Source organism: Phacochoerus africanus, chromosome 1 (genome assembly GCF_016906955.1).
Source record: "Phacochoerus africanus isolate WHEZ1 chromosome 1, ROS_Pafr_v1, whole genome shotgun sequence".
Classification (NCBI taxonomy): domain Eukaryota; kingdom Metazoa; phylum Chordata; class Mammalia; order Artiodactyla; family Suidae; genus Phacochoerus; species Phacochoerus africanus.
The window spans coordinates 5,589,312-5,603,299 of record NC_062544.1 but is presented as its reverse complement, the minus strand read 5'-3'; the positions used below and the strand labels follow the sequence as shown (position 1 = coordinate 5,603,299).

The 13,988-nt window shown below is 50.1% G+C and overlaps 1 protein-coding gene across 2 annotated transcripts in view; it reads right to left on the bottom strand.

Annotated features, from left to right (window-relative positions):
• Positions 1-3,475: 3,475 nt before the first annotated feature.
• The window catches only part of ADCY2 (adenylate cyclase 2), a 420,540-nt gene continuing 410,027 nt past the window's right edge, over positions 3,476-13,988 (bottom strand). For both annotated transcript variants that reach the window (XM_047768054.1, XM_047768133.1), the window contains 3 exons: positions 11,277-11,391; positions 8,453-8,577; positions 3,476-5,391 (listed from right to left, as the gene is read on the bottom strand). In XM_047768054.1, the coding sequence (XP_047624010.1) occupies positions 5,239-5,391; positions 8,453-8,577; positions 11,277-11,391 (393 nt within the window). In that variant the 3' untranslated portion in view covers positions 3,476-5,238. The remainder of the gene's footprint in view (positions 5,392-8,452; positions 8,578-11,276; positions 11,392-13,988) is intronic.

Below are 13,988 nucleotides of genomic sequence, written 5' to 3'. Positions count from 1 at the left end.
CAGCTGCCGGCCTGCACCACAACCACAGAAACACCAGAGCTGAGCCACATCTGCAGCTTACGCCACAGCTCACCGCACGGCCAGATCCTTAACCCATTGAGAGAGGGCAGGGATTGAACCTGCATCCGCATGGATACTAGTCGGGTTTGTAACTCTTTGGGCCGCAGTGGGAACTCCCTGAAGTTACTTTTCTTAGTGGCTGTACGGGGACCACCACTGGTCTGACGGCGCAAAACAATATTTAAGAGGAGACACAATAAAATTGCCTCTTTGGCACAACTGGACTCTAGAAAATCCTCCCCCATGCCCGATCTGAGCCACAAACAACAGCGACTGAGGGCAAAAGCCCTCGTGGGATGGGTGGCCTGGTGGCTAGCAATGCCGCTGTCACGCCTCGGTGGACAAGCGGCCAAAGGTCATGGGAAGGGGTCGCGCTTTGGTGTTCACCAGACCCGGGCAGAATCCTGGCTCCTAGCTGCGTGGTGTGGGGCAAATCCTTCCACCTACTTGAACCCAGATTTCCTCATCTTTATTATTTTTTTAATAAAAAAAATTTTTTTTTTGGCCAGACCTACGGCACTCAGAAGTTCCAGGGCCAGGGATCAAACCCGAGCCACAACAGCAACCGGAGCTGCTGCCGTGACAGTGCTGGATCCTTAACCTGCTGTGTGCTGCAAGCGGATGCCTAGGCTTGTTCAAAGTAAACCTAGGAGGCATTTGGTAAGTGTTCCGGGAATGTCGGGAGGAAAAAAGGAGAGGGTTTGCGCTGGGAGGAGCAGGTTTGTAAAGCTGAGTGAAGGAAGGGAGAGGAGCCGCTCTTCTGGGAAGTAGAGTGGGTACAGGCTCATTCATAGCACGGAGACATCTCTGCACAGCGCCCCCTCCTGGGCACTTTGGGAGACACCACATAAGACATGGCACCTGCTGAGCCACCAGGGAGCTCCCATGGCTCCTCATCTTTAGAGCGGGAGTTCCAAACCTTGAAGCGTTTGTATGGGGATCAGTGAACCACTGGAGTGTGGGCTTAGCGGGCTCAATAGGGGCTGTGACTGCTGTGACTCAGACTTTGAACAATTTTCTTTGAGGAAGCAGCAGCTGCTTTTAAAGGAAGTTGGAAATGTTTACTTTGGAGATGATTTGAAACTTACTCAAGTATTAAGATACTGGCTGTAGTTTGAATGAATGGATCTCTTAGAGAAATCATATCTCAGCTACTGTGATTACCTTTCCCAGAGTTTAGCAGTTAATGGGCAGGTGATCTAATTAATTTAACTGTTGTTTCCTCCATTGCTAGTTTTATTATTTTGATCCTCTGAGGACAGACACTGTGTTCCTGGCACTTTCCAGGCTGGGTGACTCTAATATTCCTTTACAGTGTTGAAAAAAATTGTTTTTCACTGTAGGTGTCTTTTATTTTTTTTTCCCAAAGAAATAGTGGTTCATTTGGAACGCCTTTGGGTGCAGTCATCATTTTTATAATAACGTCATAGAGAACACATAAAGCTTGGGTTGTGGAAGTTTGTTATAAATTATTTTTTCTTCAGTCTGGAGTACCAGGAAAGACAAGACATCTCTAAGAAAGGGCTTTATCTGGAGGTAGCTGCAATAATGTCAGACTAGGTTATTTTCAGTTACTTTAAATCAGACCCTGTACCCTTAACCTTCCACTGCTCTGAAAAGGCAGGGCTTGGATTAGGCAAGGTTTCAAAAGTGCACACATGTGGTAGGCAGCAGGGAAAACTAAACGTGTTTGTTTCTTTTAGCATCTTGACTTTTACAACTTAAAGCCAATCGTTGAATGCCTGTTCGTCATCGCATCCAAGAGAAACATATATTCGAAGAGTTTGTTTTGGTCTATAAAATTTCCACTCTCAGTGGTTTTTCGAAAGCAGAGTGTTGCTCTCTTTAGGAAAGCCTGCTCAGCTGGGAAAAATAATGACACGGAAGATTCATAACAACATAGCTTTTTCTTAACAGAATATTGAATATACTTCAGCGTCAAGGGGACTGGACTCATGGAGTTTTTATGGGGCGGGGGGGCTTCCCATGAGACTTAGCGGTTAAGGAGTACAGTGAGGAGCAATTCTTAGTGGTGTCAATGTCGCAGGCATGACGGGCTGATGGGCAGAAAAGGCCAGTCCACTCATTTGCACGGCACACTCACAGGAATGCCTGTAGCTGTCTGAATTTGGGGAGCTGTGACCAGGAGCCACCCTTGCAGATTTCAGGGAACAGGTAGTTTTCCATTCTAGTCTCGTTCTGGTCACTGATCCACTGGGCGACTCTGGACTGGAGTCTCTAGATTTGTCTCCTCTCTTGTAAAATGTGGCAGGTGGGGGGCCCAGGCTTGAGCGAGGATCAGAATCTCCTGGAGAACTTGTCCTGCAAAGCACACTGAGCATAAGCATGCTGGGCCCCCCATCAGGATCTCCAATCTGGCAGGTCTCGCCTAGGGCCTGAACCTATGCTTTATTTTATTATTATTTTGTTGTTGTTTGTTTCTTTGCTTTTTAGGGCTGCACCCATGGCATATGGAGGGTCCCAGGCTAGAGGTCAAATTGGAGCTGTAGCCACCAGCCTACACCACAGCCACAGCAATGCCAGATCTGAACTGTGTCTGTAACCTACACCACAGCTCATGGCAACGCGGGATCCTTAACCCACTGAGCGAGGCCAGGGATTGAACCCGCGACCTCAAGGTTTCTAGTCAGATTTGTTTCCACTACGCCATGACGGGACCCCCTTGGTGGTGGTTATTGTTGATTTAACAAATATTTTTATTTTTAATTGAAGTATAGTTGATAGATAATATTACATTAGTTTGAGGCACGCCACACAGTGATTTGGCATTTTTATAGATGATATTCCATTTACAGTTCTTACAAAATAATGGTTATATTTTCCTGTGCTGTATAACATCTTTTCATTGCTAAAATGTGCATTTCTAACACGCTCCCAGGTGAGGCTGACACTTTGGGGCGCATTTTGAGAGACCCCTGTGTGCTCAGATCTTTGCGAGGTGGATTCTGATCATAACTCTGATTGCTTTTAACAGTCTATTGTTTGATAAGACTGGTGATACAGCTTTGGGGAAAAAAGAAACAACACTTATTTTGCATCCTGGGAGGCTCATTTTAAAAAACAGTCATTTTTAATTTTTTTTAATTTACCTTTGGCTGAACACACAGCATGTGGTCGTTCCTGGGCCAGGGATTGAACTTGCACCTTACTTGCAAAACCTGTGCCACAGCTGCGGCAACACCACATCCTTAAACCATTGCATCCCATGGGAACTTCCCTGGGGGCATACTCACGGTGCTTGGCGAATCGCCCATCTGCAAGTGGCCACCTTTAAGGGCAAGAGGCACAGCCACAGGATGGGCGGATGGGCTCTAAGGGAGGAGAACCCACAGAAGCGAAGTCACTGAAACCAAGGTTACAGATTTGGGTTACAGTGCAGAGAAAATGCCTTTAATACCATTTTTCTCCTCTCAGTCACCTTTATTGGACAATTAGATGTATTAAGGCCAACACTGAGCTGCAATTATAGGATCAAAAAATTCCTGACCGAGGGGAAGACAATTGGAGAAGTCATGCTATATTCTCACTCTGGTGATAAAGGCTGATTATTAGTTTCAAAGAGCGCTTTTTACAGAGTATGAGCCAAAGTCCCGGCAGGGTGGCTGTGTTGGCCCTGCGACACGCTGGCAGGAGCAAGGCCTGGGTACCTGCCAGCCTCTCTCACGGCCATGAGCTCTTTGAATCAGACCTGATGCCGTGAGCTACCAAGGAGGAAAGTCCTCCTAAGAGAGTTCGAAAGAGTTGTTCAACGTTTCACGGCTGGTCTGGAATCAAACCGAGGCCTCGTGCTTCCAGCCCGAGTTCCCAGCTGCTTCCTAATGGGTCACTGGAGTCCTCGATCTCCCATAGAAAGCCTGCCCTGAGCTACGCTTTGCTCATCCAGGCTGGCCTTGGCAGCTTTCCTCTTCCACACTGGATTATGCATGACTGTTCTATTTTTCACCCTTTGGCAAAGTATGATCTCTTGATGTGAAAAAAAGAAACCAAAGCTTCAGAGCTGGGTTTACAAGACTGCAATTTCCCAGGTCTTCTCGCTCCAAAAATGCACAGACACAAGAGGCAGCTTGTGGGGCTCTGGCAGCGTTTCTCGTAAGTTCAAACCATTGCGATGGCTGGTCACTCTGTGTCTCACAGCCGCAGGGGAGTATTAGACCAGAGCGTGTGGACAGAGCCGGGGTTGTTACAGTAGAGAGTCTTTTCACTGGTAAAAGAGTTTTCCCTGCAAATGTTCTCCAGAGAGGCCAAAATGAAAAGAGACCACATGACACACTGAAGCATCTTCCTTCCTTCCAGGGAGTTGCATAATCCACTGCCGGCATTGCCAGCTCTGTCCCGATCCGCTTCGCGCAAAGCTGTCTCCATCTTGGCTTCCGGAGAGCCCCCTCCGAAGCAACTGTCCCAGGGAGAATAAATGGAGAACCAACTCATGTCTGGAAGAATCCACGGGAGCAAGAAGGAAGGAGGGGAGGGCGTAAAAAGATACTATCAACCAAAGTACATAAAACTTTTAATGAATTAACCTTACAAAAGACAATGGCATCAAAACATCGGACGCGTTTGGTACAAAACCAGTCCAAGGTTGTAAAGAACTAATTCTGGTGGCGAAGGGTAATGTGCTGCTGGCACGCGACACAACAGAGCCAGGCGACCGAGCCACGGATCCCAGTGGGGTCGTGGACAGTTGCTGCAATGAGACACGGGGGTGGGGACAGTCAGATTCCATGGGGGCGGGCGACAGAGTCAACTTCTTCACAAATACTGTGTGTTTGAGTATCAGACTAGCGGATGCGGTTGGCGAGCTACCATATTTTCCAGAAAAGAACATGCACTGGAAGATAATATACACCCCCTAGTTTTATTGCCTTGAGAATTTTTGTTTGTTTCACCTCTCTCCTCTCTGTCAGGTCTCTGCTTTTCTGCTCTATCACACGCTCCTTTTCCTTTTGCCGAGGCGTAAGCACAGTGCAAGTGGCAGGGCGGTCTTGGCACACATCGGACACCAAACGGGACGCCACCGGGTCACGGGAACGAGCCTGCAAAGGCTCCAGAGGGCAGAACGGAGCACGCACATCACAAACGAGGGACAAACGGTGCAGTCAGAAAGTGCATTGTATCCTCCTGAAGAGACAGTCTTCTTGCCGAAAGGAAAGCGCCGCTTCAGGATGCCAGGTTGCTTTGGGAAAGGGACCTGGACATCTCGGCGTTCACAAAGTACGTCTTCAGGTCTCCCTTTCCCTTCACGTTGATCATGCCTCGACACGTGCACGTGTACCCCAGGGTCTGCAGAATGAGGCTCGTCTCCTCTGTAACCTAGAAGTTCGGAGACAGGGGAGAAGCGCTTAGCACCAAGGAGGACACGCCACTGTCCAAGGCCACCTGACCACAGGGGTCAGGAGGCCCCGTGTTCTCAGACCCATTCGTCCACTCCCGAGACACCAGTAGACTTATCCATGAGAAGAAACGCTTTCTAAGGACAAAGTCTAACTCGGTGCTGTGAAAGCGAGAAACTGGAAACAACCTAAAATTCAAGTAACTGCCAGAATTCAGGAAACTGATGCTATTGTGATCTACATCGCCGATCAGACGATAAAATCATGAGCTTTATTTCACCCCCTTAAAAAGAACGAAGCCTGGATCCATGCCATGATTTTCCTTTCTTTTTTTCTTTTTTCTTTTTAGGGCTGCGCCCACGGCATATGGAGGTTCCCAGGCTAGGGGTCGAATCGGAGCTGCAGCTGCCAGCCTACACTGCAGCCACAGCAATGCAGGATCCAAGCCGCATCTGCAACCTACATCACATCTCACGGCAACGCCAGATCCTTAAACCATTGAGCGAGGCCAGGGATGGAACCTGCGTCCTCATGGACACTATGTTGAGTTCTTAACCCACTGAGCCACAGCGGGAACTCCGATGCTATGATTTTAACCATGAGCAGACTGTACAGTCACATACAAGAGCCCTGGGATGAAGGGAGGAAATCAAACCCTGTTGCAGGGGGCGGGGGGGATTTCGGATGATGTTTCCACATCGCTGGGGATGTCCTTTCGTGAAATAATAACTATTAACGATGGATTTTAATACAGATGGGAGAAAAGACAGAAGCAGTAGCAGTCAACTCAGCGAATGGGGAGGAAAAGGACCTAAAACTGAAAGAACACTAGGAATTCGCACCAGCCTGCATGCGGGCGGGATGGGGTGCTCTGAGTCAGGTCTGGAAAGTTCCCCCGCCTCCTGGATTGACTGGGGATGCTGAACGGAGCGCAACCCTCCCAGGAGGGGACTGCTGAGTTCCTGCCAGGCACCACGAGGCAAGGGCCCCACTGCCGCATTCATCCCATTCTGGTCCCACTGGGTTGGTGGACAATGAACCAGCTGGGAAGGCGGGCTGCTCTCTCCGGGGGCGGGAGGATGCAGCGTCCTGAGCCTCCTACTGCCTTTAGCTGGAGCGCGTGCCCTGTGTCCTTGGGACCAAGGCCACGCCTGCTGGGGTCTGAGGCTTGGGTGTCGGAGGAGCCTCCAGCATAAGGCATCTTCTCGGGCAGGGAACGTGCAAGGTGCATGCGCTCGGCTGCGAACAAGACCTCGGCTTCTGAGATGAGGTTCCCCCAGCCAGGCCCCCAGCAGGTTTCTGGGTCTTGAGCAGTGATGGGGGGAGCTGTTTCCCCAGAAATTCCTTGTCACACTGCTTTGGAACAATGTGACAGAGGAGGGAGGGCCACTTCGTCAGAGGAAATGGACCGGGTGCCTGTGGGGTCCGGCCACCTCAGGTATCTGGGTGAGACACATAAGACCATGAATTTGGGGGGTGAGGACCGGGCAATGGTGGGGCAGTGGCAGCGGCAATGAGCCAGTCCCTTGGTGGGTGGGAGAGGCCTGGAGGACAGATGCTGTCTTGGCAGAAGCAGCAGCACATCAAAACCACAGGAGGCCGGGGAGTTCCCATCGTGGCGCAGCGGAAACGAATCCAACTAGGAACCACGAGGTTGCAGGTTCAATCCTTGGCCTCGCTCAGTGGGTTAAGGATCCAGCGTTGCCGTGAGCTGTGGTGTAGGTTGCACACATGGCTCAGGTCCTGAGTTGCCGTGGCTCTGGTACAGGCTGGCAGCTGCAGCTGCAGCTGCGATTCGATCCCTAGCATGAGACCTTCCATATGCCGCAGGTGGCTCTAAAACAAACAAACAAACACAGAAAGCAATAATAGTCAGAGGAAACCCATTTCTACTGAGCAGAGCCAGCTCCCTTCTCCCTGGCAGTGGCCAAGTCGGCCAGGGAGGCCCGGGCTATGTCCTCTCCTTCCATTACTTCTCGCTCCTGCTTTTTGTTCTCTCTCCCTTCTCTTCGTTGGATGGTTGCTTCCTCTTCAGCAACCGCTGACTCGTATTCTGACTGGAAGGAGGCCAACCCTGAGAGGTCACGTCTGTCACCTTCCACGTAACATTGAAGCCGTGCAAGGAGCCAGCCGTGGGGAGAGAAGCCCCTTGGGGGAGGATTAACAGTGGGCTCTCGGTGTCCATCGTGGACTCGGGAGGCGGGGCTGGCTGAGCACGTCGGCCCATCTGAGGCCCCAGACAGAGACTCATCAACGTCACTGCAGAGGACAAATGTCTGATAAAGTCTCCTATTTGTGTACGGTGATTTTCCACACACACCTGCCATTCGGCAGGGATGTAGCTTCCAGCATACAACACAGCTGGGGTGAAATGTGGAACCACTGCTATTTGAAGGCGAGGCAAAGAGAAAGCTCAGCACAGACCCTCAAGTGTGAGCACACACACACACACACACACACACACACCCCTTCTCATTCGGAGAGTGACTCTGGTTCTGGGTGCTGGCCCTGTGCCCAAGCAGGTGCATAGCATCCCCGCTGCTTTTAACTTGGGAGACCTTGGCTTTCTCTCCCTTGGGTAGATTCCAGAGCTTTCCAGTTGTTTCCAGACGCTCCGTTGGTCTCAGCTGGGACTGTCATTTCACGTGGCTCCACTTCATCTCCCCGCCCCGGATGCGCCTCTAAGCATCCCCCAATTCAGTCCCAAGACAGCAGGAAGGAGGACAAAACCTGCCCCAGGGCAGCGACCCGAGCCACACCAGTGCACCAGAGAAGGGCACCACTGCCGCACCCTGCCCTCTAGCTGCCACTTGCCATGCTGGCTGCTGCGATGGCTCCTCTCACAAACGCAATGACCTCTGTATCCCGACAGCATGCTTAGTGTTAACAGTTCATGCAGAAATGAATGACTATCTCCCCAATAATAAGTGTCAGTAAATTTCACGGCTTACTTCCTTTCCTTTGTTTTAATGTGTGACATACTCATTCATGGCTCCCAAGAGGACAGACATGCCAGACAGGGACAGAGCAGACTGAATTACCTGTATTTTGTCCAGGACTCCGGTGCTGTCCATCCTACTGGCCACGTTTACCGTGTTGCCCCAGATGTCATACTGCGGCTTCTGAGCGCCAATGACACCAGCTATTACAGGGCCATGGTTGATACCTGCGACACAGCACAGTCGCATTAATTAGCAAGATTCAAGGTATGAACTTGACAGTTTAAACAATCTAATGACCCTCTCTTGCCTAAGATTATAATGGCAACGTAGAAAAGCAATTATTTCATAATGTTTAATTGTATAAAGTATACCAATGTATGCTGTTATGGAATCATGATAGACACAGAAGCATGAATCGAGATGGAGAAGGGAAAAAGACAGACATCTTAATGTTTTGAGACAACAGGAATTATCCTCCTTTGTGTGCTTTTCCTTTGTTTTAGATTCCATGAGTTGGGTTAATGTTTGCTCAGGAATGATGGTTCAAGAATGGTCTCATACAACTTTCTGTTTAAAACAGTTGCTTCGAAAACAATAAAAAAAAACAAACAACAGTTGTTTAGGCACTGTGAACCAACTATAATAGGAAAAACAAAAATCGTTATAAAAAAGGACAGTTGCCTAGGGAGTACGAAGCAGTCAGTGAGCCACAGCAGCAACAATGCGGAATCCTTAACTACTAGGCCACCACAGTACTCCCTAAACAACTTTTTTTTTTTTTTTAAATAATGATGGTTATTTTTCCTATTATGGTTGGTTCACAGTGCCTAAGCAACTGTTTTATTTTTTTTCATTTTTTATTTTTCTAAGCAACTGTTTTAAACAGAAAGTTGTATGAGACCATCCTTGAACCATCATTCTTAAGCAAACATTAACCCAACTCATGGAATCTAAAACAGAGGAAAATGATCCTTCTCCATCATCTCAAAACATTAAAATGTTTAGTCTTTTTCCCCTTCTCCATCTTGATTCATGCTTCTGTATCTAGCATGATTCCATAACAGCATAAATTGGTATACTTTATAAAACTAAACATTATCAAATAATTGTTCTTCTATGTTGCCATATAATCTTAGGCAAGAGAGGATCATCAGATGGTTTCCCAATAGTTTTGATGTTAATTAACTTTTTTTTTTGCTTTTTTTTTGCTTTTTAGGGCCGCACTCATGGCATGTGGAAGTTCCCAGGCTAGGGGTTGAATTGGAGCTGTAGCTGCCGGCCTACGCCACAGCCACAGCAACGCCAATGCCGGCTCCGAGCCGCGTCTGCGACCTACACCACAGCTCACGGCTGAAGTTAATTAATTTTGAAACGCATCTCTTTTCATTTTAAATGGCTACACCAAGTGCGGGCTCTATAGTTATCTGCCATCCTGCCACGCTGGAGTTTTGGGTTCATCCAAGGTGTTGCTGAAACAAACACCATCCATCAACAGCTGTGCTGCATTTCCTACCTGCCATGTGCTAGTCTAAGGGCTTGAGACGTATAAACTTGCTTTTTGTTGTTGTTGTTTTTTTAGGGCCACATCCATGGCATATGGAAGTTCCCAGGTCCCAGGCTAGGGGTCAAATCAGAGCTGTAGCTGCCGGCATATACCACAGGCTCGTGCCATGTCTTCAACCTACAGTGCAGCTCACAGCAACGCTGGATCCTTAACCCACTGAGCGAGGCCAGGGATTGAACCTGAGTCCTCATGGATACGAGTTGGATTTGTTATCCCTGAGCTGCAACGGGAACTCCCGGCATGCATAAACTTCTAGTCCTCAGAACAACCCCACTGGCTAAGTTCTGCTATCATCACGCTGATCTTCCCAGGAGGAAGCAGAGTGCCAGCGCCATCAGACAGGCAGCAAGGGCAGAGGCAGCATCTCTGAGATCTGGATGCACCTTACAGCCCATAGCGGGTCCTAGTTTCATAAGATAATGCAGGGGCTCACAGTCAGGAGCTTGCATCCGCTCCTGGGAGGGCTGAACTTCCATGTGCCACAGGTTCAGCCGTTAAAAAGACAAAAAGTCAATAAAAAAAAGTTGAAATCTGTAAGCAAGGAGATAAAATGCCTTTCAGATGGATTTCGTTAAAAGAACTCCTCCTATATTGACTTGCTTTTAGAAAGAGCAAAATATGCTGCCAAGGACAGTAGAACATGGTCAAAAAAGCTCTTACAAACCATGAATGGCTGTGAGCGTCTGTTCAAAGCTCCAGCTCTGTTAGAATTTAGGACCCAGACGGTGTTCTTGTGGGTTGTGACCCCCGAGGGCGTGACTCTTCTAACAATTCTGAGATGCACTTTTTTTTTTTTTTAAAAAAAACAAACATTTTTACATCTCTGAGATCTGGATATATCTTACAGCCCATAGCGGGTCCTAATTTCATAAAATAATGAAGGGGCTTACAGTCAGGTGCTTGCATCAGCTCCTGGGAGGGCTGAAGGCTATGTGCGCTGTCACCTGCAGAAGGGACCCTGGCTGGGGTGACTGAAACCCAGCTCATGGACCCCTTGTGAAACCAAGTGCTTGCAAACTTGGGTGCACACAAAGAGAGTTTTTTGTTTTTGTTTTTTTGGGCTGCACCCATGGCATGCAGAAGTTTCTGGGCTTGCCACAGCAGCAACCCAGGCTGAAGTGACCATGCCGGATCCTTAACCCGCGGAGTCGCCAGGGAACTCCATGTTTTTCTAATCTGCACAAAAGTGCCGCAGGGGCTCTTCCCTGCTCTGGGCCCTTCCATCTGTCTTCCGGTCTTGCTGCCCTGATGGTGCATTTGTCACCGAGCTGCTCCTTGGCAAGGACGGTCAGCCTTTCTGTGAGCTGGCTCCTGATGCCAGGCCCTCTCCACCGCCGAGCCCAGAGCTGAGCAACTTACCCACTCGTAGCTTGAAGTCGTTGAAGGAGTGCTTGTTGATGGCATCCAGTTTGGCCACCAGGGCGAAGGCAAACTCCACCATGGTGCCAATATGCATGTACTGCCGATCCGGCTCCTGCAGGGAAACAGGCAGCAGAGGGTGAGGCCTCGGCAGGCCGGGGACGGGCCCGTCATCACGTCAGGAAGGGCTGTATCCCCTGGGGAGACCACGCTGAGCAGGGCCCACGCTGACTGAATCCAGAAATGACCAGCACAAGATACCCCGTGGAGGGCCAGCTCCTGTTCTGTTTGCCCTCACACCCCATCTCCCTTCACCCTCCTCTGCTGACTCTGGCTGGAGGGGGCAGAGCCTGGGCTGCCTCCTCCTGGTCCCGGATGGATGGACCCATGGGGGCTGCGGGGAGAGCGGTCCAGGATTCATTCCTCCTCTTCCCCACCTGCTCCACTCCCCTCTCCCTGTTTCTGGAAACAGGGCTCCTTCCTTTGGCTTCTTTGGGAGGGGGTGTTGTGGCTGAATTGTGTCCCCCCAACCCCAGATTCATATATTGAAATCCTACCCCCCCCCAGTACCTCAACCTCAAAATGTGACTGCATTTGAAGACAGGGTCTTTTTTTTTTTTTTTGTCTTTTTGTTGTTGCTATTTCTTGGGCCGCTCCCGCGGCATATGGAGGTTCCCAGGCTAGGGGTCCAATCGGAGCTGTAGCCACCGGCCTAGGCTAGAGCCACAGCAATGCAGGATCCGAGCCGCGTCTGCAACCTACACCACAGCTCACGGCAACACTGGATCATTAACCCACTGAGCAAGGGCAGGGATCGAACCCGCAACCTCATGGTTCCTAGTCAGATTCGTTAACCACTGCGCCACGACAGGAACTCCAGGGTCTTTTTATTTTATTTATTTTTTTGCTTTTTAGGACTGCATATGAAGGTTCCCAGGCTAGGGGTTGAATAGGAGCTGCAGTTAAGGTTGATGCCACAGCCACAGCCACACTGGATCTGAGTGGCATTTTCGACCCCCACCGCAGCTTGCAGCAATGCCGGATTCTTAACCCAGTGAATGAGGCCAGGGATTGAACCCACATCCTCATGGATACTAGTTGGGTTCGTAATCCGCTGAGCCACAATAGGAACTCCCAGGAGTTCATCTTTTTGAAACCTTTAGTTTTGGTTATATTTGAAACAACAGATGCCATCTATGTGTATAATCTCTCAGTGCATTAATATGCATATGCCGAGGCTCCGGCTCTCCCATCCTTTGATGGTGAGGGGTACCGGATGATTCCTTCTGATCAGCCTGCCTGGCGAGCAGCTCAGCTGCTCCAGCCTAAAGTGCTGTCCCAGTGCTGTCATCAGGCTCTTGGTGCGGGCGACCTCCCGGCCCTGGAACCAGTGCCGTTTCTTTCGTCTCCCTGGCTGGTTCGTGAGCCCCACAAGGACAGAGACTACGACACCTGAGGGTCTGGCACAGAAGAAGCACTTGGTTAAATGTCTACCTGGAAACTACACTGAGGCTGACTGTCAGGACCCAGGGGGGCATGTCTGGGAGGGACGGAAAGAGAGCCCTTAGCTTTGGTGGAAGGTCAAAGCCAACAGGTGCACATGTGGGGAGCGACCGCCCTGCAGGAATGGGTCACGTGTCCACTGCAGTGCCTGAGGGCTCCAGGGAAAGAAAGGGAAACAGAACACCAGAGGGAGTTCCCACTGTGGCTCAGCGGGTTAAGAACCCGACTAGTATCCATGAGAATGTGGGTTCCATCCCTGGCCTCGCTCAGTGGGTTAAGGGTCTGGTGTTACCACAAGCTGAGGCATAGGTTGAGGATGCAGCTCGGATCTGGCGTTGCTGTGGCTATGCCATAGGCCGGCAGCTGCAGCTCCAATTTGACTCCTGGCCTGGGAACTTGCATGTGCCTCGGGTGTGGCCCTAAAAAGAAAAAGAAGAATAAAAGAAAAAGCAAAAATAAATAAAAGGACATCAGAGGGGTGACCGGGGGGCATCATTAAGGACTGGGACTACTTGAGAGGACAGAACACAGGCATGACAGGCTCATGGTGACTTTCGGGACGAGGGCCAGCCCCTTGGACCCCGGAGGAGCTCAATCAGAGAGAGAGAAAGCTCTCCGCGACCTTCAAAGAGGAGGCCCCTGGTGGTCGTGGGGGCCATTCTCTAGGGAGGGTGACGATAAAAACCAACTTTGAGGGTCGCCAAGGGGATGAGCGAGAAGGAATATGGACAGAGTCCGTCGACTCAAGACGACAGGGGGATGGAGAAAACCAGGGGGGCCGCTGAGGAAGGGGACACAGCCAGAGGGCTATTTAATGATGCCGGGAAAGGGGGCCGCGCTAAAGCCTGTCTCTCGGCTGGGGCGCTGCTGGTGTTGGGGTGGGATCCTTCCTTGCTGGGGGGCATTCTGTGCCCTGCAGGGTGTTGAGCAGCATCCCTGGCCTCTGCCTCCTGGATGCCAGGACCATCTCCTGACCCCAATTGTGACAAAAATGTCTCCAGACACTGCCAAACGTCCTCTGGGGGACGAAACTGCTCCCCTTTGAGACACTGCACTAGACGATGGAAATATGAACGGCTCAGAGAGAAAAACTCCTTCCCTTCCCCAGTCGAAGTGTATCATTCTAGAAAAAGACGAACAAAATACTACTGTTGCCATAAACCCCATGACTAAAATCTTGGCAGCACATCCAAACAACTGAAAAAATCA